General features: G+C 53.4%; 3 protein-coding genes across 4 annotated transcripts; 2 read left to right on the top strand and 1 right to left on the bottom strand.

Annotated features, from left to right (window-relative positions):
• Positions 1 to 3,946: 3,946 nt before the first annotated feature.
• Positions 3,947 to 6,097, top strand: PDRG1 (p53 and DNA damage regulated 1). The gene is made up of 5 exons (XM_084296579.1): positions 3,947 to 4,108; positions 4,187 to 4,262; positions 4,380 to 4,454; positions 4,797 to 4,877; positions 5,034 to 6,097. Exons 1-5 carry the CDS (start codon positions 4,025 to 4,027, stop codon positions 5,114 to 5,116), a joined length of 399 nt encoding a protein of 132 aa, XP_084152705.1. The 5' UTR covers positions 3,947 to 4,024; the 3' UTR covers positions 5,117 to 6,097.
• A 580-nt stretch (positions 6,098 to 6,677) lies between these two features.
• On the bottom strand, positions 6,678 to 16,870 carry TTLL9 (tubulin tyrosine ligase like 9). The gene is made up of 11 exons (XM_084296916.1): positions 16,645 to 16,870; positions 15,311 to 15,496; positions 13,292 to 13,360; positions 12,917 to 13,007; positions 12,281 to 12,321; positions 12,107 to 12,194; positions 11,188 to 11,246; positions 10,152 to 10,348; positions 8,342 to 8,455; positions 7,734 to 7,855; positions 6,678 to 7,178 (listed from the first exon to the last, which is right to left on the bottom strand). Exons 1-11 carry the CDS (start codon positions 16,687 to 16,689, stop codon positions 7,108 to 7,110), a joined length of 1,083 nt encoding a protein of 360 aa, XP_084153042.1. The 5' UTR covers positions 16,690 to 16,870; the 3' UTR covers positions 6,678 to 7,107.
• Positions 16,871 to 17,347: 477 nt separating this feature from the next.
• Positions 17,348 to 26,298, top strand: DUSP15 (dual specificity phosphatase 15). Of its 2 annotated transcripts, XM_084296746.1 has the most exons (10): positions 17,377 to 17,438; positions 18,286 to 18,370; positions 18,552 to 18,655; positions 18,831 to 18,982; positions 20,998 to 21,031; positions 23,451 to 23,533; positions 23,940 to 23,989; positions 24,465 to 24,539; positions 25,017 to 25,188; positions 25,384 to 26,298. In XM_084296746.1, the coding sequence occupies exons 4-10, from the start codon at positions 18,962 to 18,964 to the stop codon at positions 25,591 to 25,593; spliced, it is 645 nt and encodes a 214-aa protein (XP_084152872.1). In that variant the 5' UTR covers positions 17,377 to 17,438; positions 18,286 to 18,370; positions 18,552 to 18,655; positions 18,831 to 18,961; the 3' UTR covers positions 25,594 to 26,298. The 2 variants fall into 2 exon arrangements, with proteins under 2 accessions (XP_084152871.1, XP_084152872.1); XM_084296745.1 differs by lacking the exon at positions 18,286 to 18,370 and having other exon boundaries at positions 17,348 to 17,438.
• The last annotated feature ends 761 nt before the right edge of the window (positions 26,299 to 27,059 follow it).

Raw genomic sequence — 27,059 nt, 5'->3', positions numbered from 1 at the left:
GATACCAAAGGACATGGGGACACCTCAGGGACACGGGGACATGGGGACATGGGGACAACAAGGGACTCAAGGACACAGGGACACCAAGGGGACACCAAGGGATACAGGGACATAGGGACACCCCAGGGACACCCCAGGGATATGGGGACACGGGGACACCAAGGAACATGGGAACATGGGGACACCACAGGGATATGAGGACACCAAGGGGACACCAAGGGACATGGGGACACCACAGGGACATGGGAACACCACGGGGACACCAAGGGACATGGAAACACCATGAGGACATAGGGACACCAAAGGACATGGTGACACCACAGGGACATGGGGACACCACGAGGACACAGCCACCAAGCTCCTGCCCAAGGCCACCACTCACTCAGTGCGTGCAGCCCCCGAGGCTCACCCCAGCACGGGCGGAGGAACCAAACGTGTGGATGGAGCCTGGGCACGCCGCAGCACGCAGCGAGGGGGAGCCTGATTTATCCCAGAAAACGCAGCCAACATCCCAAATCCGCCTTGCACAGCGGCGAGGGGATCGGCCCGAAGCTGGGGAGGGTCCGGGTGCCTGGCAGCGGGCTGGGGGAGGACGGCTTCGTTAGCCCGAGGGAGCAGAGTCAGGCCCTCCGCGAGGCTCCCGGTGCTGCATGCATTAGCATGGGTAATGCGACTGAAATGCCTAACCTTGAGCTGCTCCTGACAGATCCCCTCTGCAAACGCCTGCCTGGGTGAGGGGATGCTTCTGCCATCCCGGAGCCAGAAGAAAGGAGCCCAGTGGGGCTGCTCAGCACCAGGGCTCCTCCAAAAGGAGGGCTCCGCTGGCCAGAGCCTGCTGCAAGTCGCTGTGATGAGGGGGATCGGAGCGCTGCTGGGCACCCCCGGCCACGAGGGGTCTGTCCTGGCTGGGTGATGGGACACCGGTGATGGTGGGCACAGCCCCAGGGCAAGGGGATGGGGAAAACCAGGGGGAAAAGGAGCTGCCTTCCTCCACAGATCCCGAAACGCCCCCTCCAAGAGTGGAGCTGAATGTCCAAAGTCTGAAAACACGGCGGCTGTGGTTTGATGTCTGATTTATCTTAACAACAGACCCTGGCAGTCACAGGGAAAAATGAGAAAGAAAAAAAAAAAAAAAAACTATAAACATCCCCGAAGCCTTCCCATGCAGCTGTCAGCAGGCAGGCAGGGAGGGTTTCTAGCTGCATAAATAAAAGTGCTGCAAGGAAAAAAAAAAAAAAAAAAAAAAAAAGGAAGACGCTGAAACCCAAACCTTCTCTTTGCACAGCAAAACACGGAGTGATGCAAACCAGCCCGTGGCAGCGGGCGGGTGGCCGCTCGCTCCGGCTGCACGGTTTCCCAGGAGGGCACATAAACATGCAATCAATCCAAATGGGCCTCCGGTCTCCGGGCTGAGTCCAGCTTCCAAGCAAGCGGCTTGCCCGTGGCGCCGGATCCAGGAGGAGGAAGGCCGCGATGATTTGTGGCTGGCTCAGAGCCTGGCTCAGGAGAGGCCCGCAGAGCACGGCTCCGGCAGCCGCTGCTGCCCTGGGGTCGTTCTCCAGGTGCCCAGGGCTTTGCCGTGCCTCCTGCCGCAGCAGGCTCGGCCGCAGATCCTCTCACGCCTGTGCTGAGCTGTGCCCCCTGCATCCGAACAGCCCTGGTGAAACCCTGCCTGCATTTCGGTGTGTGCTGGCAACCAGCACAGCCTGCCCCAGGGATGGTCACCGAGCATCCCCCACTGCTGCCAGGACATGGTAGAGCATCCCCATCCCATCCTGATATCATCCCCATCCCCATTCCCATCCCAATATCACCCCATCTCCATCTCCATCATCTCCATCTCCATCCCATCCCCATCCCCATCCCCATTGGGCTTCTGCTGCTCATGGAGCTTTTTGTCACTGCTCTGAGAAGTGCGTGTCCCCGGGAGGTAAATCCATCTCCAGCTCTAGTCATGCTCCCAGCACACATGAAAATCGGGCAGGCTGCCTTCTGATCCCATCAAAGCACTGAGGATCAAATGCTGCCTTCGTGCCAGGCAGAAAGCTGGAGCCAGTCGCTCTGCAGTGTGAGGCTGCAGGGACAGGGCAGGTCCTTGCCCCATGCCCCACGCGTGCCGTGCCCCTCAGCGCCCACACGGCACAGGGACTCTGCAGGAGCAAACGCTGAGGCTGCGGATGGGGAGCAGCTGCCTCCCAATCCAGCCCTGAAATCTCCAGCCGGCAGCCCCCACCAAAGGGAGTGTTTTTCAGCTTTGGCATTTAGCCCCAATCCTGCTGGTTCTTTTGGTTGATGTCAGGAAAAAATCCAAACCAAGCCTGAATCACTCCCATCCCGGCCAGGATGCTGTGCATAAGTGCTCATTTCCATCGCTTCACTGGGAGCCTTCTTATTTTAGCACAGGCTGCCGCAGACTGAGATCTCTCCAGTTAACTGTAACAAATGACCTTATGCGATTAGGGCCAGTAATCTTCCAATCTGGTTAATCTTCCTCCGGGGATTATTTGCGCACAAAGTGTGGTGACCACCAGCCAGCCACCACCTTGCGCCCCTGTCCCCGTGCCCTGTGGCCACCCCACTGGTGCCCTGCGGTGCTGGGTGCCACCGCACCCACCTTGGGTTATCCCTCAGAGCACGATTCCACCTCGCAGCCCACCAGGGCTGTGATCTTGGCGCTCCACTCAGCTGTTATCAGCATTTCCACGTGCCCAGCACCGCAGCAATCCAGGCTCTGCAGTGGCACCTCCCAGCACAAAGGACAGCCCTGGCTGTGGATCTGCTGGGCTGGGCTCCGTTCAGGACCACCGGGTCACGGAACCATCGAATACCCCGGGCTGGAAGGGACCCAGCAGGAGTCCTGGCTCCTCACAGGACCACCCAAACCCAGACCCTGCCCAAACGTTCCTTGAACTCCAGCAGCTCGGTGCTGTGTCCTGGGGAGCCCGTTCAGTGCCCGACCACCTCTGGGTGCAGAACCTTCCCCTGACATCCAGCAAGACCTTTCCATGCCGTTCCCTCAGGTCCTGTCCCTTTCTAACAGCTTAATGTCCTCGTCCTGTGGTGCATGCAGTGCTCGAGGTGTGACTGAGCAGAGCAGGACCCCTTCCCTCTGCCGGGGTCAGCTCGCAGCAGCAGCAGGGACCTCGGAAGGGTGGGAAGGAGGCGATGGAAGCCCTTGGCCCGGAGCTGCTTGGCCTGGAGATCCCTGGCCCGGAGGGCTGAGGGAGCTGGGGGTGTTCAGCCTGGAGAAGAGGAGGCTCGGGGGTGACCTTATGGCACTCCACAGCTACCTTAAAGGAGGCTGCAGCGAGGTGGCACTGCTCTGTTCTCCCACATGCCGAGTGCATGGGGAATGATGCTATTCCCCATGGGTGAGGGGAATGGGCTAAAGTTGAGCTAGGGGAGGTTTAGGTTGGATATTAGGAAAAACTTCCTTATGGAAAGGGTTGTGAGGCACTGGGATGGGCTGCCCAGGGAAGCGGTTGAGGTTAAATACATCCAGGGAGATATTTAAATACCTGGAGATATTTAAATACTGCCTCCAGGTATTTAAATACTGCCTCCAGGTATTTAAATACCACCTCCAGGTATTTCAATACCTCCAGGGAGGTATTTAAGAGACATTTAGATGCAGAGCTCAGTGATAGGGTCCGTGGGGGACTGGTCAGTGCTGGGTCAGAGGCTGGGCCGGGTGATCCCGGAGCCAACCGAGGTGATTCTGAGACTGTCCCCGGCCTGGGGGTGCCGGGCCTGGGCACCCTGGGCCTGGGCACCCCGGGCCTGGTGACCCTGGGCCTGGTGACCCTGGGCCCCCTGGGCCTGCAGGCCCCGGCCCTGAGGCCCCCGGGCTCCGTTCCCGGCCCGGTGCCGCTGCGGCCGCGCGGGGGCGCGCTGCGGGCCCGGCCCCTGCGGGCGCGGAACTCGGGAACGCGGCCGCGGCCTCCGCCGGGCGGGGAGCGGGGACGGAGCGGGGCCGGGGCCAGGACCGGGACCGGGAGCAGGGCCGGGAGCGGGGCCGCCGGGCATGGCGAGGGACCCGGGCTTCGTCCTGCGCTACCTGGCCGAGGTGGAGGAGCTGGCTGAGGATGTGCTGGCGGCACGGCAGCAGGTACGGCCCGGTACAGCCCGGTAAAGCCCGGTGAGGCCCGGTAAGGCCCGGCTGAGGCCTCCTCTGTCCCTCCCGCAGATCGTGGACCTGGACGTGAAACGCAACCGAAACCGCGAGGCCCTGCGGGCGCTGCACAAGGACCCGGAGCCCGAGGGTGAGGCCTGGTCCCGAGCCCTGCCCGGTGTCGGTGGCGAGCCCGGTGCTGTGTGTGTGTGTGTTGGGGGGCAGTGGGTCTGTGCTGAGCCCCTTCTCGTGTCTCTGTGCCCCGCAGGAAAAGCCATGGTGTGCTTCGGGAACATGTTCGTCGAGCTGCCGAAGGCCCGCACCAAGGAGATGATGCAGAAGGGTACGGAGACCCCGATAAGGATGGAGATGAGCAGGGCGACGCTTCCCTGCGGTGCTGGGTTCTGGCAGTGTCCCAAAACGCTCACCAAGACTGGCCACTGCCATCACCCCGCTGCCCTGGGCATGGTCCCAGAGCACATTTTGGCTTGAAGCTGCCAGGGGCTTGGTACCTGCAGGCATTCAGGGCTGAGGTAGGACCTGGAGGTTCAGGAATGCAGCCCACCAAGGGCCCCTCCTGCCCCCAGGTCTGCGCTTCAGCACCGAGCATCCCGCAGGTTGTGTGTTGTTCCTATGCGAACCCCAAAGCCCCCACTCCTTCTTACCCCTGTCCCTCTTTTCTCAGATCAGGAGCATCTGGATGAGGAGATAAACAAGCTGCGGAAGGAGCTGCGCGTCAAGGTCAACCGTCTCTACGAGGCTCAAGGTAAACGCTCCCGTTCTTGAGCCCTACAGTGAGTGTCTGAGAGCAGGTGTCAGAAGGAGGTTCCAGAACCTCGAGGTCTGGAGGCTCCTGAGGCCCCTTTTCCTCTCACTTAATTTATTTTATAGCAACCCCCTGATTTTCTGCACCTTCTCACAGGTAAAGCTGAGCTGAAGGGATTTAACCTGAACCCCATGACCGCTGAGGAAATGAAACTGATCAATCGCATACTGGAAGGTTGAGGTTGTGGTGCCATCGCTGGGGCTGTTTGCAGACACCACTCGATGTGCTGTGCTCAGGGTGTCACTCGTGGCACTCACACTCTGTCAGCCATAGCCTCAAAGATTTGCAGAACGCCTGTGTTGCTGGAGCCTCTCTCAGGTGACGGACTGAGTGGTCATAGGGAAACATTTGAATCCTCAGCTGCAGCTCCTCTGGCTCTAAACCCTTCCTGCTCCTTGCTGGGGGCTGCTCCTTGCTGGCGGAGCAGTGCAGAGGCAATGCTGGAACACAGGCGCATTCATGGCCTCTGACAAACACCCTCTTGCAAGTGGGATTATTAAAATCAGAGCTGCGGGACATTCCTAACTGTGTGTGTGTGTTTTCAGATTTTTGTGTGAGAGCTTCTGTAGCTTGGCTTCGGAGCTAGGAACAGGAGTAGGAGGAATTGTAAATCCACAGCGTGCCCAAAGCATAGAAGAGCTGTGTGTGCCTGTGGTATTAAAACAAAGTGAAACTGTGCATCTGAAACATGTCAGGAATCTCCTTAAAGAGGTATAGGGACGGACAGAAGGCAGCATCCTTTTAGTCTCCAAGGGAAAACACATTCTGCTGTCAAGTTGAGAGGCAAGAGAACACAGAAAGTGAGGCTTTCAAGAACAAGATGAAGGGACAAAACGTATGTACATTAACAAAACCCCACAGCTTAAGGAGGGCTGACCAGGGAGATTCACTGCACCTGGCCAGTTGACATGACCAGTGATTTCTTCAAAGGTTTTAAAATTTGTCTTCCGCACTACACCCTGTTTAGTCTGGACTTGCTACCCCACTACAAGTTGTTTAAGACCTTATGTTTTTCAAAAGCTTAATTTAAAAAAAAATAATAATCATAATTAATAATGGTCTACAGTGATATTTTTTTTTGGTATAGGAAACCATCTGCCCTTTGTTTTCCAAACTTCTGTAAAGACTGTCTTTGATGTAAATTAAGAACTTTAAATGTTGCACTTGTCCATGTTTCACCGTCTCTCCAGCTAGCTCACCTGTCCTGTCAAACCTAACACAAAGTTGGATCTGACTCTGCCCTTGCTCTGTGCCTTCCTGCAGCTTTTGCACAGCCATGTCAAAGTTCATGCAGCACCCTTTTCCTGGCTCCATGACCCACCTTCCAACAGGTCAGAGGTGTGTCCTCCAGGCAGCCCTGCATTGCCTTGTTTAGTTCCACATGCACTTCAAATTAGGCAGAGTTAAAAAAAAAAATAAATCCTGTCAGACTCACTAAAACTGAGGGATTGCTCATTTTTAAAATTTATAAAGCTGACTACCATTTATTTGATCTAAGTTTTAAAATTCTGCAGCTAACACAGCATAGCCTAAGTGTCCAACTGCAAGAAGCAAGGCTGTCCACTTCAGGCTTACGCTTCAGACACATAAATTAAGAGTAACATCAGCTTATTATCTGATCTGTCTTACCAGGAGCTTTTCAGAAAGCTGCATCTCTTCTGGAAGTGAATGGCAGTACCCTGCCAAGTGCCTGTGTTGTAACTACGCTCTTACATAACCTGTGTAGTACAGCCAGGAAACGTCTCCTTAACATGTGATGGCAAGGTTATTTTTACAGTATCATGGCAACAGGTTTTATGGTCTGACATGTTTCCATAGTAGTAGCAGCAGAAGGATCAGGTGCCCGCCTTCCTTAAAAGCTTTGTTTTGCTATGCAGAATGTGTTTAGCTGCTTTATTTTCTCCCAGTCTGTACAGGTTGCAGGTGGTCAGCTGAGAAGCCAGCATCACTTGTGAGTGTCTTGTGTTGGCCATTATGAAATATTTTTTTATTCAAGCCTGTTGCAGTCTCCCAGCTGGGGAACCCTTAGGAAACAAGGTCAGCAGCCTTGTGCTGAGGCAGACATGTCCAGAGAGGGATGGGAACTGCTGCTGTATGATATGAGGAAGAGAGGCAGAGACACCACAGACTTCACCCACGGTGATCTCCCAACCCAAGCTTGGTATTGGCCTCATGCTGTCTGCTGCGCAGAAAGAGTCCTGAAAAGCTGCTTCAGTTGTTGCTTCCTGTCATTATAGCAGCCTGCAATGAAAATACCAACAGGGGAGTTGCACATGGCCTTACTCTTCATGCCTGTGAAGGGTAAGGTAATCGCTGTACTCGTGTTTTTTTAGTTAGGAACTACAGGCAGTGATGATCGTATGCACACTGAGCACTACAAAATAAACTTAAGATCCATTAGCCTCTTGGAAGTATGACTTCAGAATCCATGTACTACTTCACAACAGTTAGATACACAGCTAGCTTTAGGGGAGTGCTTAGTAAATGGTTACCACAATCATTGTAGAGCAGATTTTCTGTGATACTGACATATGAAAAAACTCTGCAGTGACTTCAAACTTGAAAAGCAGGGCTATAAACAAAGTTGTTTCCCCTACATTTATGTGCTTGTTTTCAACAGTGCTTCTGCAGTCTGGTTGCTTACATCCGCTTTTGGAAAACGTTTGTTCCTTTTAGACCCTTAATCCCAGAGTCCACACTCCCTGTTCTCTTGTTCTCAAGTGAAAGGCACGTGCTCTCCTCTTAGTGAGGAAAGGATGTGAGCAGGGCACCTGCCAGCGCTGGGTGAGTACGTACCTAGATGTGTGTTTGCCATGAAGTTCCCATTCACCAGGGTACCCAGGTTTCCCTCTCTGCTGACAGGCCCGTCGTTCCATATCAGATCAAAGCCTCCAACACGCTTCTCCTTCCCTGTCAGCCTACAACATCAAATACATGAACTGAAGTACCTGAGTAATGATTATCTGTCTGTGCACGGGAATAAACTCCCTGTCAGAGACAGAGCTGAACAGCTGAAAGCAGTGGACATCTTTCTACTATTAATATCCGAGGTTAGCACAGTTGTAAAGTCAATCACAAAGTGATGCAAGACAAGCTTCTTGGAACAGATTGCTCCAGAAGCGATAGGTGTGGGAGGCACAATGCAGAAGAAACTGAAAGAGTTCTTGTGCAAGTCCCAGCTCTAACACTGACTTAATTCCCTTTGCAACCCTGGGCTGTTTTGTTTTCCCCACTGAAGTGGCAGCAGGCTTGCTTGCTTTGCTCCGTTTCTGGAAATTCGTTATTTAACAGTTACAAAGCTTAGAGCATTACAATCACTTGCCAAGAACAGACAGGACAGAACCAGACCACCCGTTCCACACATTAATAAAAACCCTTAGAAGGTAATAAGCTTCTTTGCCCACCTGCCTTCCATGTCCACAATATGAAGTGTGTCTTTGAGAAGATGACACTTGAGTTCATAGTCCTCCTGGCTACTGGCAATAAGGGAAGGTGAAGCGTTTACCTCCAGGAGCCAGCTGAGGAGATAAGACAAGAGTAACTTAGGGGGAAACAGGCAGTTTTGTCAGCGGTTCATCTAACAGAAGCGTCCATCCGCAATAACCCTCCTGCCTGCTAGCAGGATAATAAGTGTGAAGCAATAGGAAATCTAACCCCAAATCTCTTTACCGCACACCGAGCCAAAGAACATTCTGAGCTTATTGCAAAGTTTCTATTCCTGTTCTCAATAGTAATAAAGAAAAAATCCCTCTAGCATCCAGAAAGTCATGCAAGTTAAAACCAAACTCTAGATGAAGCAGTAAACACCGAGGGTAATTCACAGAATAAGCACTAACCTGTTTTTGGTGGAAGAATGCAAATGTGTCCTGGGAGCAGTTTGCTAGCACAACAGCATTCAAATAGCTCTCCTACAAGAGCCAAGTAAACGCAGCAAACAGCAGCAGTGGCCTCTAAGCACTGTAACATCAATGGCTTTTATTCCGATTCACCACTTGGATTTGTTTCCCAATGAACTGAAGTCACTCCAGCTGTTTATGTGCATGCTGCCTAAGCAGTAATTCGGTTTTAGGCTATGGACAGAGTAGACCGTACAAGTTAGAGCTACCAGGACCACAGCTGAGCTGCATTTACTTGCTCATTCGAGATAAAGCTGTCTCCAGTGGTGCTACGTGAAATATTAGACTGATGCTGACAGGACACGGGGCTGTTACAGGTATGCCAGCTACTGTGTGCTGGCAGAGGAAACAGTTTTAAAAAAAATAAAATTAAAGACACTTCATAAGAGAACACCACCAACATAAGTCATATCTGAGGGACATTTCCTTACCTATGGTACTATTTGCATTTTACATGATTAAGGCTGAAAGAATTATCCAATTTCAATGTCATTTCTGAAGTACTACTTGCTGTTTCTATTTTTCTCAGCTCATGTAATGACAAATCAGTTGCACTTTCAGGTTCCTGCTGTTGCAATACTTGGGTTGCGTATGCAGCAGATAAAAACCTGAGAATTTCAGCTGAACGTTTAGTCATATTTTTCACTTAGTGAATAAAAGCTGAATTTAAAAGATATCTCAATAGAGTCAAATTATGTTTTCAGTTTTTTGGGAAGAGGGCTTGTTCGGTTGTTTTAAACATCCTCAGCTCCTGTGAAGCCTCTTCTTCTCCACAGTTAACAAAAGGCATCTCTTCCAGTTGGGGTCTTCCTTTCAGCCAGCGTACCACAAACACAAGGGGCACGTTTTAGTGCTAGCAGCCTAATGCTGCTGGCTGGGCGTTTATCATTGCCAACAGGACACTGCTCCTCATGTATATCGCAGCAGAAGAGATAATCGTAACCCTCCCACCTCCAGCAATTGCTGTGATACATTGATACTTTGGGGGAAAACATCACAGAAATAACCAAGTTAGCAGGTTTCCACAATGCCGTGCTAGAGATCCTACAGACAAACTCACACGGTGCTGATCCCTTTTAATGCACCCTGACACTCTGAGCAAAACCAGCTGTAGTCCTTCTGTATTTCAGCTTCCTGTGCTTAAAATGATTCAAACCCCTCCATGCTTCACTTGCAGCTCCTGGACTGGCTCGCTTGTAGCCAGCCTGCAAGCAGCTATCTACGCTGAAGACAGAAGCATCTCGAGGTGTCCCCACCACCACAGGGAAAGCAGCTGGCCTGCTACTATAATCCCTTTTATGTTCATTAACACCCTTACGGTTTCAGATTCCGATCGATCAAGATGTCATAGCCGTAGAGCTCAAAGCAGTGCTTGTCACTGATAATCACTTTCTGAACACTCTGGAGGCTCTTGATGAAAATGTTGTCCATATCCGCGAAGAGAACTTCCACCGATCCTGCTCCATGCTTGGCAGTCAAGTACTGCCTGAGCTGCTGAATCATCCACTTGCAGCCCTGAGACATCCAAACACAATTATACTAAGCTGTTCCCAATGGGTGAACACACATTTTATCTGCATGATTTTCAGTCATCACTCCATAGTCTCTACAGCCAAGCAAGAATTCTTAATAAAAACCCAGAGACCAGGAGGCAAGGGCCACTAACCCCACGCTGCAGTTAAGCAATTCAAGCTTGATTATTGTATAGCTATAAGGGAAGGGGGAAAAAAGTCTCCAGGTCCCCATCAGAAGTTCCCAAACAGCAAATCACCATCTTATCTTCTGTCAGGGTATTGCAGAGACCCTCCTTTCCATACAGATGAGAGATTTATAAGAGGGAATACACTATAAAAACGGGAAGTTCAACACAATCCTCTATTACTCCCAAATGTCAACCCTCATCTCAGATTCAGTAGGAACCTGACATCTCATTTAAGATTATTTTCTCTTTCAGCTGCCAACTCTTGAGACACGAGGCTTAAGAGTGACAGTTGTGTGCAGCAGTGCTAACCTTGTTGTATCACTGAGGTCTTAGAAATGAAGGGCCAAGCGATAAGGTATCTACAGCTCGGAAGAGCTCTGAGCAGAAAGCTATTAAAGTCAAAACCATCAGCCTTGTAGACGAGCAGACGGCTGCAATGCAATAGTTAAAGCAGAACGCTCGCCCAGCCTCTCCCCTATCAATGAAATCACATTTATGGGTGTCTGGAGGCAAGGCAGCACATTTAAGTGGCTGCCGCACATGTCCACAGCATGGCAGCTGGCATGATGAGGTCAGCTTGCTCGCATCTGCCAGAAGAGCCCAAATGGCAGGCATCAGGGGAATAGTCTGCAGACAACACACACGTGCTCACCTTCTCGGGATCATAATCACGAGCAGTCTTTTGCACTGCCACATTGGTGAGATGAACATCTGGCATAAAGCAGAGATAAGGATCAAAGACACACAGATGCTGAACCAGTAAATGCTGAATTTTTACTCTACGCCATCCTCCTTTGCCTCAGTACTAATTAATTATCCTCCCTGTCTGTAATCAGAGGCTGCAGCCACCTGAGCTTATATACAGCACTGCATGATATCTTACTAACAATTGCAGGAAAAAATAAGAAAGAGCAGTCACTTTCCAAACAGCACTCTTGAAAGAGTGACTGCCTTGAACAAACCATGTACCTCCTGGCTGGGATGAAGCTCTTCATGTAAGTGTGCCTCCAGACCCCAGTGCACCCCCACCCAAGACTGCTGTACCCCCATCCTGGTACGGCTTTGGGCCGTTCAGAGCACGCTTGAACTCTGCTGAACTTTCACTGAGAGATGTGATGGATTTTCCTGTCTCCTAAGCCATCAAATTAAGGTCAGATACCTTTTGGGAAGATGTGTTAATCAAGTAAAAGCTATCAAACTCAATACAGTAACAAGCGTGACACATAGGAAATCAAATAGTTCTATCCCATGAATCACTCTGTCCTTCCATTCTCTGAAGCTAAGGAAGGGGAAAGGCAACCAAAATTCAACCACTAACAATAAAATCAGGACTGACATTTCAGCATGGGTTCCTAGCTGATTTGTCAAACTGACATTTCCCATGATCTGGTGACACCAGCCTTCCAGTGCAGAAGAGACAGGAGAAACAGAATAACAGCGGCAGCAGCAGGACAGGAGAATCCTACAGGTGTCAGAAGTGACAAGGTTCATCTGCTGTATCTAATACCAAGCAGTAAAACTACATTTCTTTTCTTACCCCTCCTTACCACACACACGGACAGGTAGGATACAGTGATCATCTATGCTGTTCAGAGTAAATCGTGTATTGGAAAAGCGAGCAAATCCATCTCTGTATAACCAGGCCTTCAGCGGGATGTACTGGGAGAAAAGGAAAGGAACAACTGAGCACTGAGGGAAAAATCCAGTTTTGATGTAAGAATTTAGTAACGGTGGCTTGCACTTACGGATGTCACTAGAACATAAACTCTCAAGTCAAACTTTCGGCCTATGAAAAACAGAAAAATAATGCAATGCAGTTGTCAGTACTGCTACCTACAAGTACCCAATATCAGTTTATATCTAAATAAGCACACAAAGGTAGAGGACTGAAATTCATACTTTTTTTTTTTAGAATCAGAAACATTTATCTAATATTAAGAACACCAGTAGGACCACTATTCCAGGTCAATGACTATTCACAAGTTTCTGGACAAATAATGCAAAGCTTAAGTAAGCATCCCTTTGCATTCTTTTAATGAATATTTGGGCACATGATGATGTAATGATCTGTCTGAGAGCGACAGCACACTTATTCTTAACACTTTGTGTATTGAATTAGTCCCGGTGGCTGTTCACAGAGTCATTTCTACATTCTCACAAGCCTTTCCTCAGCAAGCTAATTAGTTACCACGCCACAGATATCGGTGCTGCAGATTATTTAGTCACATACAGGCCCAGGAACAGGTCACTCCAGGAAGTTAGCCACATATGGTTCAGCACAGAGAACAACCTACGGTGCCCTCTCTGTCCAGGGGGAATCCCGTAGGTTAGGGTAATTTTTCCCCAAACCAGAAAAGCAGAGGCTTGGATGGGCATCTTACCTCCTATTAAGTATGGATTTTCAATATATTGCTGGGCTACGTAAGTTTCTACTTGTGTTTCATCTTTCTGCTCCTCTGTGCGGCCACCATCCTGTGAGAGAAACAACGTGCAGTTTCCCCTTTCAAGAAACTGTTTTTTCCACCATCTTTCCCCACATACACTCAGTTTTTTTGGATGCTCTGTCTCCATTTAAGAAGTCAGATCCCAGATAAAATATCCAATTATTTGGGAAAACCCACTCTAAGAAGCTTTGCTGTCACTCAAGGGAACAGCGAAGGAATATTGCAGAGGACAGAACAAGTCATTGGCAAAAACAGGGGATGAAAGAATAGAAAAAGAACAAGATTGGCTAAGGAGAAGACAGTTGTTCTCACCTTCTTCCAGTCAACGATATCCTTCAGTTTTCGGAACAGGAAGATTCCTTTACCTTGAGACCTGCCAACCTAGAGCATGGAGAAGCAGTTACTTGCTTTCACGTTAGGATTTCCTGCTGTTCCCCAGAGTTTCAACATAGCAGCCCTGCATAACCTGATTCATCATCTGTTTGTATGCAAGCGCATTTATTTAATGTTATGGGGACAGGGAGAAAACGAAGGGATCCAACAACAGCTCTCAAGTGCTAAACGCTCAGATTACAAGTGCTAGGAGAATTCCTGGTGGAAAGGGCAAAGCAGGCAGACAGCCTATGGGGAAGTTCCATAGTAACGAATAAACAACTCTTGTCACATGCTTGCAGAAATATAAGTAACGCAACATATGTTGTTGGGAATCTTTAAGTCACACTTGAAATTTGTGTATGCTACAGAACTTAATTAAACGGGGAAGTCATGGAAGATGTCAGAGAACTACGGCAAGCAAGAGCAGAACAAACCTGAAGCCAGCCTAGTTTGTGCTATGTATTAAAAGCAAGTGAGAAGTGGTCTGAATAAGCCACCTGAGAAGCAAGACTCCCCAGAACACCTCCAAAGGAAGTCCAGATTCCTGCAGTCCCAGGATCTGGCACCGTGCACGTCCTGACCTACAGTACCCAAGCGTGGGAGGAGGCAGGCCAAGACATCACTACGTGGGGCTGCTCAAGAACACAGACCGACAGAACGAGCATAGAGTTATTTTTTACTTGTTTGTGAGCTTCTGAGGTCAGTCACAAACTATTTCATTTAAGAAGTTGGTAAAATCCCTGTAATCACAGGCTTTTCATATATCCTTGTTTACTGTATGCTGTTTTTTTCACCATTTTAATTGAGGTTGTGGGCATAAAAATCAGCTTAATATAAGGTTCTCCATTGACAATTAACACATCCCCATTTGCAGAGTTGGATAATCACTAGCTGCTATCCTCCTGGCTGTAATTCACATGTTAGATTGCATAATTACCTCCCATTTTCTTCTCAGAAGCATGCCCTTACTGATGGGTCTGACTCGCAGCTACGGCAAGTTGTCCTGTCCCAACCTTCTTGCCAGACCTACAGCACAAAGCAACGTGCCTGTCCTCTCATAGTCCCACAGATCAGTGTATTTTTAATTACGCACCATGGCATGATAGTCATGATATTATATGGCCTGAATCAACTGGCAGAAGCAAGACATTTCTCAGCTTTACATTGAAATTTGTAAAGGAAACGGTACAGTTTTTTCTTGGTTCCCAAGGACGCTGGCTGAATTGGAAGTTACTTCAATCAGCACAGTTCCACAGAGCCGTAAGTTTTGTGGGACAAATTGGATTCAGAGCACGAGGCTACACTTCAGGTCTCTAACTGCGGAGCATAAAAAAAGCTAATGCCAACCAAATCCACCCCAATTTACACTCCAGGCTGCTCGTGGAGTTTCCTGTCATCCTAAGAACGTTAAGAGATTAAAGTCCACTCAGTAAGTTGCCTGGATTTACAAGGGCTGACATCTAATGTAGTGGGATTTCCTTGAAACCAAACAGATGTTTTCATAGCTCCATCTTTAGGAGCTGCCTTAAAATACTGCTTAACCAGAAGCCCGATTAGACAGCTGCCCTACATACACACACACCTTCTTGTACACCTGCAGCTGAACTGAAATATTTCAGAGCATGAACTTGGCCGTAGCCCCATAGCAACAATCCCTAAGAGCACAATCTGTTCCTACGCACAAAAATCCTGGGCTTTATACCCTCACCATTGAGTTAACTTTGGCTCTACAAATAAAATGAGCTGTTTTTCAGCTGCTGAAATAAATTGTGACACAAAAAGCAGTGTTTTGGTAGTACGTGTTGGCCAGGAAACTGGACAGAAGTATTGCTGCTCCTAACCACCTTGCTACATGCCATTATTCCTGTGGATTTCCTGCATATTTTCCTCTCCTTCCACAGGATGAAGGCATCCATTCATCACTGTCTCACTTTCCTCAGAGGAACATACACTTACCGGTTTCATTATCCAAGTGGTGCCAGGCTTCTTGCGAAATTCTTCCACAAACAAATGATACTCTGAAGGCATTTCAAACGTCTTTGGAAAAAAGTCACATTTTGCTGCCTCAAGCTTTCCTGTGTCTCTTTCTAACTGCTTCCGAAACCTCTTCAGGTTCTTCACTAAGTAATTCTTCCGACTCAGCTGGGTAGAAAGAGAAATATAAGGTTAGGTTCAACAGATGCTCATGCAGCCTGACTCACTTTCATTGCCCTTGAGATGTTTCTGGTGACATCTGGGGAATCAACTGCACCACATATGCCTCAGGAAAAAAATAAACAAACGTGGAAATCACTGAGAACTGCTTTTGCTTTGTCGCAGAGAAGGCTTGATTTCAATTTTTATTTAATCCCTGCACAAACAGAGAGAAGCTAAACAGAGCAGGTTTTACAACCCATGTTTTACCATTTCTAACGTAACCTTTCAGTGCAGTCAACACACTCATTTCCAGCAGACAGCCCTGTTCAGAACTGCCCACACCGACAGCTGTAACCATGTCTGCAGGCAGGCTTAACCCAAACCACTGCAGCCCCACCACTCCCCAGATTGCTGCCCCTGTGGCAAGATCAGCTGAGCTGGAAGTGTATCGGCTCCTGAACTGCTGCAGGTTACGGACGAGTGTTACAAACCACTGCCAGTCCCCATTTATGCTAACACTGGTGAGCATGAAGGCTCAGAACAGATGCACACCCTGCTCAGCAGCCCTTACTGCTGAAATGAAGTCAGCATCCATGAGAGGATGGGGGGCAGACCTCTGAGATGGTAAGTTTTAGCTGCTGCAACTAAATCTGCTCATAAATAGAAATAAGGTTCCCCAAAATACTGCCCTTTTGGAGGACCTGTTGCAATGCACCAGCCTTAGATGTATGTAGGGTAAAAGCTCGCTTTCACTGGGCAAACGAGAACACGTGTGTCCAATCCTAATGCACTGGAGATCCCGCCTGCAAACGTGTCAGGAAACTCACCTACACAGAGGTAGGCATTTTCTATTTTAACTAGATCCCCTACACAACTGGTTTTGTCATTTTCAAGATTCGTGACCTTGCTGGTGCTTGCTAAATTGGGAACAGGGTAAAGTGAAGTGTCAGGATCCTGAGCAAAGCCCTACCTGAGGCAGAGGGATGTTGATACATTCTGAAGGTTTATCAGAGCTGTAAGAGAAGCCAGTTTTCACGGTGGAAAACATTAGCAGGTATTTCCAGTCATAACCACTTCTTGTGGAAACTTACAGACAAGTTAAAAATACCTCCTCAAACCCTCCTAGTTTCACTCCACCTCTGAGGGGTTCTTACCTCATAGTGATTGCGAAAGTGGCAGATGCGAACATGCTCCTCCATGTACGTGTGGTCAAAATTCTCCCGAAGCCAACTGACATCACACCAGAGAAAATCCCACTCCTCCTCGCTGGGGAGGAAGGCCCCATGCAGAAAGCACCGCGCTTACCCGGGGTCACCACCACCCACGGCCACCTCCCCTCCCCGCACCCCCTCCACCAGAGGGGAGCTGCTCGGGCTGGGGGCGTTCTCCTCATCTTTAAAATCAGAAGGGGAGAAATTTTAGGATTCCCCCCCCCAGGCCTGCTTTAACCTACACAAACCCAGGAGCTGCGGGCACAACCTGGGGAGCGCTATGGGGCCGCTTTGGGCCTGGCACCCAGCATGGCCCAGGCCCCAACTGCCCCGGGGGACCCCCAAATACCCCGGGGGACCCCCAATTGCCCCAGGGGACCCCCAACTGCCCCCGGGGGACCCCCAACTGCCCCCGGGGAGCCGCTGCCGAACGGGAGGCGGCGAGAGGGACCCCCATGGCCGGGGGCAGCGGGGCCAGGCCTCGCTTACTCCTTCGCCTGCTGCCAGCCGGGCCGGCGGCTCAGCACATCCAGGACGGGCCCGGTGAAGCCGCACTTGAAGCGGACACAGGGCCGGGGGCGGCCGGAGGGCGGCGGGGGCGGGAGGGGGGCGGCCCCGGGGGCAGAGCCGCCCGTGGTGCCCGGCCCGGCCCCGCCGCGCTCCGCCGGGCGCTGCTTCGGCTTCTTCGGGGCACGGGGAGCGGCGGCCTGCGGGGAGAGGAGCGGAGAGGAGAGGCGGTGAGAGGGCGAGGAGGAGGAGGAGGAGGAGGAGGAGGAGGAGGAAGGCCGGGGGGCAGCGGCCTCACCCTCCGCCCCGCCATGGTGCAGGCCCCGCAGGCCGCAGCCGTCGCCATGGCAACCGCAGCGCAGCAGGGGGCGCCCGCGGCCTAGGGCCTGGGGGGGGGCCCTTGGGCCTGGGGGGTCCCCCCCGGTCACCCCCAGAGCCCCCCAGTTCCAACCCGTGGGTCCCTAACGCAGCCCCGGGGTCCCCAGGGTGCGGGGTTGGCCTGGCTCCTTGCCCAGCCCAGGGGGAGCGCTGTGGGGTTGTCCCCTTGTTATGGGGTTGTTCCCTGCTGTGGGGTTGTCCCCTTGCTATGGGGTTGTTCTTTGCTGTGGGGTTGTCCTTTGCTGAGGTTGTCCCCTGCCACAGGGTTATCACCTGCCATGGGGTTGTCCCCTTGCTATGGGGTTGTCCCCTCCCATGGGGTTGTTCTTTGCTGTGGGGTTGACCCCTGCTGTGGGGTTGTCCCCTGTCGTGAGGTTGTCCCTGCCATGGGGTTGTCCCCCGCCCCAGTGACACCAAGGGGACAGCTGCCACCCCACAGGGCACACGGGGCAGGGGCTGCAGGCTCCCCATAGGGGCTGGGAGTCCTGCCCGGCTGAGGACGGGGGGCGCAGGCCAGGCCCCAACCTGCCCCTGGGAGTCCTGCAGCCCTGTCAGCGCCATGCAGGGACGGTGCCAACGCTTCCCAGTGCTCAGGTCACCCAAAGGACCCGGACTTTGCCCTGGTGCGGGTGACGCAGGAGGGAGGGAGCAGCCCCGGGGTGCTGGCTGGGCACCCGCCAGCTGAACCTGGCCTTTCAGGTGCTGGCACCCGCTGGTGCTGCCCGATCTGTGGGGACAAAAGGGACATTTCCCCCGGGAAGAGAGACATTTCACCTGTGTGCAGGTGGGTACGGAGCTGCCGCCGCTGCCAGCCTGCGGTTCTGCAGCGCAGGAGCTGGGGTCCTGAACCCCCCACGGCAGGCACAGGGAGGGCCGGGCATGCCACCGGGCGCTTGGCTGCGTGGCCAAACAGACTGTCCTTGATGGGGCAGGACAAAGGTTTTGTTCTTCTCTTCACACTGCAGCCTTGTCCGGCCGTGCTGGCAGCGGCGGCCGTCAGCAGACAGCGCGCCCGGCGCTCCCACACCACCGCTCAGAGGTGGAGTTTCTCCTCCTTTGTCTCCTCCCGGTAAGAAGGAGCAGTCGGTGCGAGGGAGGCGGGTGCTGGGGAAGGGCTTCGGCTTTGGCAGGAGCCTCAGGGGAAGCGGCCAAGGTCTCTCCTGTCCGGGAGAGCCCGCTGCTGCCGGGGGATTGGCCTCCGTGTGCTGGAATCGAGCCCCCCGTGACAAGCGGCTGTCCCGCAGGAGCAAGCTCTTCATGACGAAAACCCTCCCAGGGAGCATCCGGAGCAGCTTCGCCTGGGGACAGGGCGGACGGTAGCATCGGGGACAAGGACACCTGCTCCCCGCCCCTCCCGGGGCGCGTACTGCAGACCATGGGAAATGGCATGAGCAAGGTAAAGGGAGCGCCGGGGTGCAGCTCTGCAGGGCCGGGCGCTGCAGGACGGGCTTGCAGTGCTGGAGGTGGGAGATGTCGGTCTGCTTCTGGTTGCTCTGCGATGCCGAGCAGCGTTTCGCGTGCCAGGGAGCCTCCCCGCCGATGCTGAAAGCAGCACCGGGCACGGCTGCCGGAGGAGCTTGTTTTCCTGCAGGCTGAGCAAAATCTGATGAGAAGCAGGCTGAGAGGCCGTGCGGAGCTGCAGCTCGGACTTACCCTGCAAGCCACCCCCGGCCACTTCTGCCAGGGCAGGCCGGGTTTGAACAGCACTGCTGGGTTCACGGCGGAGTGTGGAGGACAGGAGGTCACAGCAACCCCTCCGAGGGAGGGAGGAAACTTCCAACACCATTAAAGCAAAGGCACGAGATCCCAAGCACGCGCCAGCAGCCCTGTTAGACCCTGAGGGTGGTGTGGTGCCACGTCCTGTGCTTGCCAGCTCTGCACAGTGCTCAAAGCTCGACAGAGGGCATGGGCACTATTTCCTGCTTGTCTGAGCTTTTCCCAGGTCACAGGTGAACGGAGACATCTTCTTTATGCTTTAAACATCCCCTCCAACCTAAAACCACTCATTACCTGGGAAAGTTTTTGGTGTTTTAGACAGAGCTGCAATGCCCCATTTTATTCAGCGAGGAGTGGATCAGAAAGTTACAGGGACAGGAATGTGCCATTATTCATGGCTCAGCGTCCTGCCCCTGGGAGCTGGCCTTGCTAAATGGCTCTTGTGCCATCTCATTTGCCGTGCAGCTGCTGAAAGTTAAAGGCGCCCCGTCGATATAAAATTGATCTAAAATTTAAGGAATCATAAAAAAGATCTTTAAGCTGTTAGAGCAATAGAAATGTTTCCAAACATGAGCAGTGAGATAAGACATTGTGCAAGCACAACTGTATTTGTAGAAATCCTCTCTGCTTGCCCAGGTCCCAGCCCACCAAACACACAGCAGGGAGAAGCTGGAAGTGAACCTGAGCGCACAGAAGTGTGCCCAGGCTGTTAGTCCTCATTTTCCAAGATGGGAAACAGGAAAATACAAAATAGCTAAGGGTAGGAACGGATGCAGGGTGTCTCACTTCTGTAATCTGCAGTGCTGTTAATAGAGGCATTGTCAAGTAATTATCTTTTCATCACAAGAAGTGAAGTTTTGCAAGGCAATTACATTCAAGGCACAGTGTTCAGAGCAATCTGTCCCAGGCCTGTTAGAAACGGGCTCCCCGTGGAGCACAGGGAGCAGAGCAGAGCTGGGGGCTGTGTGGAGCATATCATCACTCCCCACTCTGCCAGCGCTGGCCAAGGCTGTCCTGGGTCACATTCTCCAGGTTCCCTGGGTCTGCTGCTTCCTCGTGCCTCAAGCAGCAGGAGGAGCACAGGTCAGGGGCAGGCTGAGGCTGCCTTAAGGCGTACGCAGCGTGCTGAGCCCAGATAAAAATAGATAATGAGCAAAAGGAGCAATAAGAAATCACTAAAGAAATTGACAGTGGAATTGATAAGGGAGCAATAAGAGAGACCTGGCAGCCTTCCCGTGCCTGCAAGGGCCTGGAGCATGAGGCAGGAAGGCAGAATGGGGCTGCCACTGGTGTGGCCAAAGATCAGCTGGGCTGGATGTCAGGCACTGAGCTGCACTGCTGTTGCTGCAGGCCTGGAGGCAGCGAGGTGACAGCAGACAGGTCATTTAGCCATTCGTCTTGGTGGCAGCGCTTTTGCCTTTCCAGCTGAGGCTGGGCTGACCAGTGTGAGCCCTTCCACAGGCTCTGCTGGTTTGCCACAGCCCGTGGCGGTGTGGGCTGGAGTGGCCGGAGTCCAGGGGAGGAGAGGCGAGTGGTGAATGCTGCTGGTTCCCTTTGTGTGCTTCATCCTGGCCTCTGCTGTGCTTGGGCAGAGGTGTTGGCAGGGACAGGTTGGCGCGAGGAGCCCCAGTGCAGTGGGTACCAGGGACTGCGTTAGCTGCTGACGGACTGACACCTCTTCTCTGTGTCCTGCAGATCCTCCCCGGCCTTTACCTGGGAAACTTCATCGGTAAGCAGAGCCCCACGCCGCGGAGGAGTCCTTGAGCTGGGCAGCTCTGGCTGCCCCAACCCCACGGGCTCGTGCTGCACGGGTGGGCTGAGCTCGGAGGGTCAGCAGCAGCCACATCAGGAAGGTTTAGGGGCTCCCGGGTGCGTGAATGCACAGCGCTTCCTCTTCCAGCTGAGGGATAAAAGCTGCTCTCCTGTTGCATTCCCCATCATTCGGGTTTGTTTGAGCCCTGCTCAGGATGTCCCGTTTCCGAGCAGAAGGGCCAGCTCCTCCCTCAGCACTGCCTTCCTCTGCCTCCTCTTCCCATCTCCAGCCTTGCTTTGCTTTCCTGGGGAGGGGAAGAATCAGGAGCTCAGGCCTGGGCAGATGCAGGTGCTGAGCCTGTAAACTAAATAGCATGGAGAGAAGCAGCGGAGAGCTGGAGCTAAGTGGATAGGATGATGCCTCACCATCCTGGAATGAGGTTTCCTCTGCTACACGGGCGTGCAGTTTGTGTGAGCGACAGCAAGAGGGGAGGCAGTGGTGGGAATGCAGGGCAGAAACTCTGCCCTTGCTTTGCTTGCCTTATTTCTCTTTAATATCTTTCCTGAGATCTCAGGAGACTGGAGGAAGAAGCTGAGCAGGGCCATGACCTTGTCAGGAAAGAGCCAGCAGCACCTGGGCAGATGCTGTGACACCAACCAGAGCAGGGACAGACAGGTTGGAACTGAAAGCCCTCCTGAAAGCCTCGGCCTCCCCCACGTTTTAGCAGCGAGTAGGAGGGGGCTGCACATGCTGGGGTGTTTCTCCCAGAGGCTGAGTCGCCCTTCTCGCACCGAATCACTGTTTTAATAGGTTTTCACTGTCAGTCATTCATGACTAAGGACTGGCATCTGCCATGAAAAACCAGCATTTATCAGAGCTCCTGCCTCCCTAACGGCTCTTTTGACAGTTTGATTCCTGCTCTAAGTGCCGAGAACATTTGAAAACACTGGCGTGAATTGCTAAGAAAATGTCATTAGAACCAGCGTGACAGTCCTGGCTGGCAGCAGCCTGGCCAGAGCCCGCTCCTCAGCATTGGAAGGGAAAGTTTCAGGGGTCAGGGCTGGAGGAGCTGCTGCTGGCTGGGTGCTGTTTGGGAGCCCTGTGGGGAGCGCACCCAGGGGTACCCAGCTCCCGAGCCCTTCCCAGAGGTTACTGCAAGCAACCACTGATGTTTTATCTTGGCCTGATGCCACCGAAGCGTTGCTCTACCAAGAAATTCAGGGTGATGACAGAGATTTAAGGCCCGCTAAATTAAGCTCTGACAGCTCATAGAGACATTTTCTCCGACTGAAAGCATTTTCCAGCCGTAGCGAGGCTTTACAATCGTGTCACTAATTGCTGTCATTCTGCCTGCCAGAGCCGGGTGGGGAGGTGACAGCTGATGTACGAGCCCATGGACAGAGGGTGCGCGCCTCCCTCCCCGCTGCACGCACACACAAGGCACGGACTCTAATGTGAAGCGTGCCTCTTGAGACTCACTTCTATTAAATATTCACATCATGCCATTAGCACATCATGTTTCAGATTCCCGAGCCAAGGTTTCACACCACTCGGAAGTTTAGAAACCCAAAGCTATGAGATGAGAAAATATTAGTACTCATCTCCTGCAGCTTGTGCACGATCAGCTGGTCATGGCATGAAAGGGAAACAGCTACAAAGCTGCTTAGCCAGCAAGATGAGCAGGCTATCCTCACAGCATAATAACTTTGATGCTAGACCAGTGACCAGAATCACAACCAGAGGCTGCTGAAGCATTAGTGAAAAGTAGGTCATTTCCCCAGAAAGTTGAGGGTCCTTGATCTCTGCGCATGCAGCTGCAGAGGGATGCATGCAGAGCGCTCCAAATTGCAGCTCAGTTGTTTTCTGCAGACCCCTCAGATACTAAAAACGAACTCAGACTCAGCCAAGCTCAATGTTGGATGAAAAGCTGCAGCTCTGATTCTGCAGCCTGTGAGATAAATCATTGAGGCTGCAGGAGGTCCCATCTCCACGTCGTGGTTGCACGGGAGAGGTGCGGTCTCAGAGCGCGTTCTTTCCGCCCTGAGCTGGTGGACAAGTAGAGGCAAGTGGGAAGCTGCCTGCTTGCACAAGAGAGTGCTTTCCCACGCAGACGTGAATCCAAGCAGAAGCAGCGAGGTCAAGTGCCTTTGGAGGGAGTAGGTCTCTGTTTTGGTGCCCCCGGGTTTGTGTTCCCAGATTTCCAAGAGGCGTTTGCATATTTGCCTGTGGCTGCTCTTCCAAGCGCGTCGATGTGCACGGGAGGGGGGTGTAATGCAGCTGCTCCTCCCGAGCACGGCTTTGCGTGCTGGTTTGTCTGCAGGAGGGTGGTGGATGTGCTTGTGGGAGGAGCAGGGTAAGAAACAACTACGTGCCAATGTCTACTTTTATCCTGTAGATGCCAAAGACCTGGAGCAGCTCAGCCGGAACAAGATTACCCACATTGTTTCCATCCATGAATCCCCCCAGCCCTTGCTGCAGGTAAGGTCCCGTGCCTGACGCCAGCATGCAGGCTGCTGCAGCTCTTCCCACGTTGCAGCACCTCCCTTCAGCTCCGAGCATCCCGTGGCACGTCCACCTCACCCCAGCAGCAGTCCCAGAGGAGCGAGGCAGCCCCTCTGCTCTGGGAAGTTTGCTGGCTCACGATCGTAACCTGGCCTTGAACACTGATGAGAAACAATTTCCAGCTCTCTGGCTTCATCTTATTTTCCCACCCTCTGCCACAAGCTTCCTCTCTCCCTGCTGCCCTCCCCGATGCACGTACCGAGGGGGAGAGCAGCCCTGCGCGGAGGGAAGCTGTGCTGTGGGAATGAAGCCCAAGGGGAGTGCAGGCGAGCCGATTGCAGGACCCTGGGGGCTGAGTTTCTCCTGTTCTCATGTCTTGCAGGACATCACCTACCTCCGTATTCCCCTGCCAGACACGCCAGAGGCCAACATGTGAGTACTCAGTGAGGCCAGCACCCAGATGGGGACACGCAGGAGCTCGGTCCTTGCGGGGCAGCCAGTAGGACCCTGAGCCCTTGTGGTGCTGCATCCAACCCCTCAAACGCAGCAACTGCAGCAGGTCCCAGCCCTGGGCTGAGGTGACAGGCAGCCTGTCTGCAGTGGGATGCAGAGGAGGAGGGAGCGTTCTACCTGGGAGCCTGGGCAGAGCTGCCTGGAGATGGGGGAGAGCAGGGAAGGCACAGATCTGGCCAGGAGTGCTGGCACGGTCAGAGATGTGAGCAGCCGTAGGCTTTTTCTTGGGAAAATAGCCCTGAGCTGCTTGGGTTTCAGCAGCTGGTGGTGGTGTCTGTAAAGCAACAGGCATTTGATTTTTGTTTGTCTTCAGACACTCAGGGCTGCACCACCTGCAGCCTAAAAATCTGGTTCCACACCTGTAGTCCTTACTCTGTGCTATTTTTCCTGCTAGCAAGAAGCACTTCAAGGAATGCATCAGTTTTATCCACCAGTGTCGCCTGCATGGAGGGAACTGCCTCGTCCACTGGTAAAACTCCTTTTCTCATGCCCAATGCCACGATCTTCCCAGCACAGCAGGAGGTCTAGCTGCCAGAACCCCCTGCTTCAGCCACAAGTGTCTGCCAAGGGTCCCCGTGTCCATGAATCCACCACCAGGCTCAGCTGCAGCCTCCAAACGAGCAGGATTTGGGGAGTCCTGGGGCTGGAGAACTGCTAGAGAGGGGCAGCTTTTTGCTGTTGTTGAGCAAGTGGGAAGAGAGCTGTTTGGGGCAGGCTTCCAGGCAGCAGCTGATACTTTCACTTCCCCAGGGGAGCAGGGTGTATTTATAGGCACTGAGCGAGAGGACCTTGGAAGGGCTTTGGCTTCCCAGAGAGCAAGTTCGCTGAGAAGGGGAACCAAAATAGCTGAGGCACAAGGGGTGGAGGAAGGGGCAGGCACGGGGTCAGGGCAGCAGGCGGGAGGGCACACCACGGGCAGCCTCCCATGTGCTCGTTCCCGTGCCAGCCTGGCCGGGATCTCCCGCAGCACCACCGTCGTCGTCGCCTACGTCATGGCCGTGACGGAGCTGAGCTCTCAGGAGGTGCTCGAGGCCATCAGAAGCGTGCGACCCGTCGCCAACCCCAACCCTGGCTTCAGGCAGCAGCTGGAGGAATTTGGCAGCAGCGCAGCCCGCAAGGTAGGGGCGCGAGGGGGGCGCAGCCTCTGTCACCTGCACAGCCCCGTGGCTCTGCTCCTCCGTGGTGGTGCCGGCTCGTGGGTCTCGGGGCAGGAACGGAGCCCACGGGCACCAGACTCCTTCCCTGTGCCCCTTGCTTGCAGGCTTGGTCTCGCACTTCGAAATAAGCACGCTGGGATCTTGTTCTTTCCCCAGATCCGCAGGCACCTGAGGCAGAGGTACGGGTCATCCCCTTTCAATGACGAGGAAGAAATCAAGGCCCTGCTGCCGGCGGGGAGAGGAGCACCCAGAGCAGAGGGAGCTCGGCAAGGACTGGTACCGAGAGCCAGGGACATCAAGAGCACCGCTCCCTTTCTGCTGCGGGTGAAGAGGACGTTCTCCTGCATCCCAGCTTGTCTGAAGTGATGGCAGCCAGGGAGGGAGAGCAGCAGAAATCACCTAACAGCCTGGTAAAAACTAAGCTGCAGCACCGCCGGCCTGGAGGGGAAGCGCTGTGCCGCCGAGCCACCCGCAAGCACAGCTCCTTCTCCTCTCTGGGTTCAAGCGTGCCATCTTCTGTCCTGGCTTTCAGCTATCGGGGGAGGGATTCATTTGCACTGCTGCGCGCTGCAGAGCACTGCGGGGGTCAGCCCCTTCGTGCCCGGTGTGGGAGGACATCTGGTGAAAGCAGACGACGGTCCCCCGCTCACCGTGGGCTCTGGCTCCGGGCAGAGCGACAAGACAGGGCTTCCCAGCCACCAGGTGATGCTGGCAGCAGCTTTAGCACTTCAGTACCAGCTGCATGGGCCTCAGAGGCGCACACGGGGTGCAAGGAGAGCTTGCTGACCCCTTGGGGCAGATTTCCCACCAGCAGCAGCAGCAGCAGCAAGCTTCCAGAGCCGAGGTGGCTGCGGGGCAGGGGCACGCGGGTGCCCCGGCGCTCCGGGCCAACCAAGCACAAGCCCCGAGCAAGCAGCGCAGCTTTAGGAGTTCATCGCAGCCCATTCCCACCAGTACCAGGGCACAATCTTTGAGTGGTGGGAAATAAATGTTTAACCTAGCCAGACCTCACTAAAGCGGAGCCTTAAGCCATTTTGCTTAAAGACTTTCTATGTCCTCGTAGTAATAAAGGTCTCTTCTCTGCAGCCTGCCTGGGACGTGGATTGCCTCGTGGGTGGTGGCTGGGTCACAACGGGGGGGCTGGGGCAGGAAAATCCTGGCACGGGGAGAGTCCAAAACCCATGGGCAGCACAGGGAAGGGGCGCAGCAGGTGGTGACACCAGCACAGAGGCCAGCCTGCTGCCTCGCAGGGAGGCTACAAGGAGGCAAGGGCTCCCTGCCCTCCTCCCACCCAGCCTGACTTCACAGCCCACATTTGCCGGGGGCTTGAGGCCCCACAGCTACAACCCCACAGCGATGTTTTAGGAACTCCACGTGCAAACAGCACTGGCCATGCCCCAGCAGCACTGCCCTTGGTGGGAAGCCACCGCTGCCACCCCACAGGAGAGCCACTGGGAGCAAACTGCAGGGCACGGGCTGCTCAGATGCCTGCTCCTGAGCAGCTCAGGGCACAGACAGGGCCAGAAACCCCGGTGTCACTGCAGGGCTGTGCTGCTGGGGAGCTCAGGCAGGAGCAGAGGGGCACTCACGTGGATCCTGTTCTGCTGCAGCCTCTTCAATGCCTTCAGCTGGAGCCTGCTGGGAGCTGTGGGGAGGCTGGGTGGCACAAACCCCGTTCCTCCCCAGCCCCATCCTGCTGACACCTTGTACTGCAACACTCACAGCTGGGGATGATGCTGCCCAGCTGGGCCATCAGCATCACCCTGGGGGCTCCCTCATCCCTGCTGTCCCCTTTTCCTTCCCCTTTTCCTAACGGGGACAGCGTTCCTCCC

This window comes from Netta rufina, assembly GCF_964035555.1.
Source record: "Netta rufina genome assembly, chromosome: 16".
NCBI lineage: Eukaryota > Metazoa > Chordata > Aves > Anseriformes > Anatidae > Netta > Netta rufina.
This window is presented reverse-complemented; position numbering and strand designations above follow the sequence as displayed.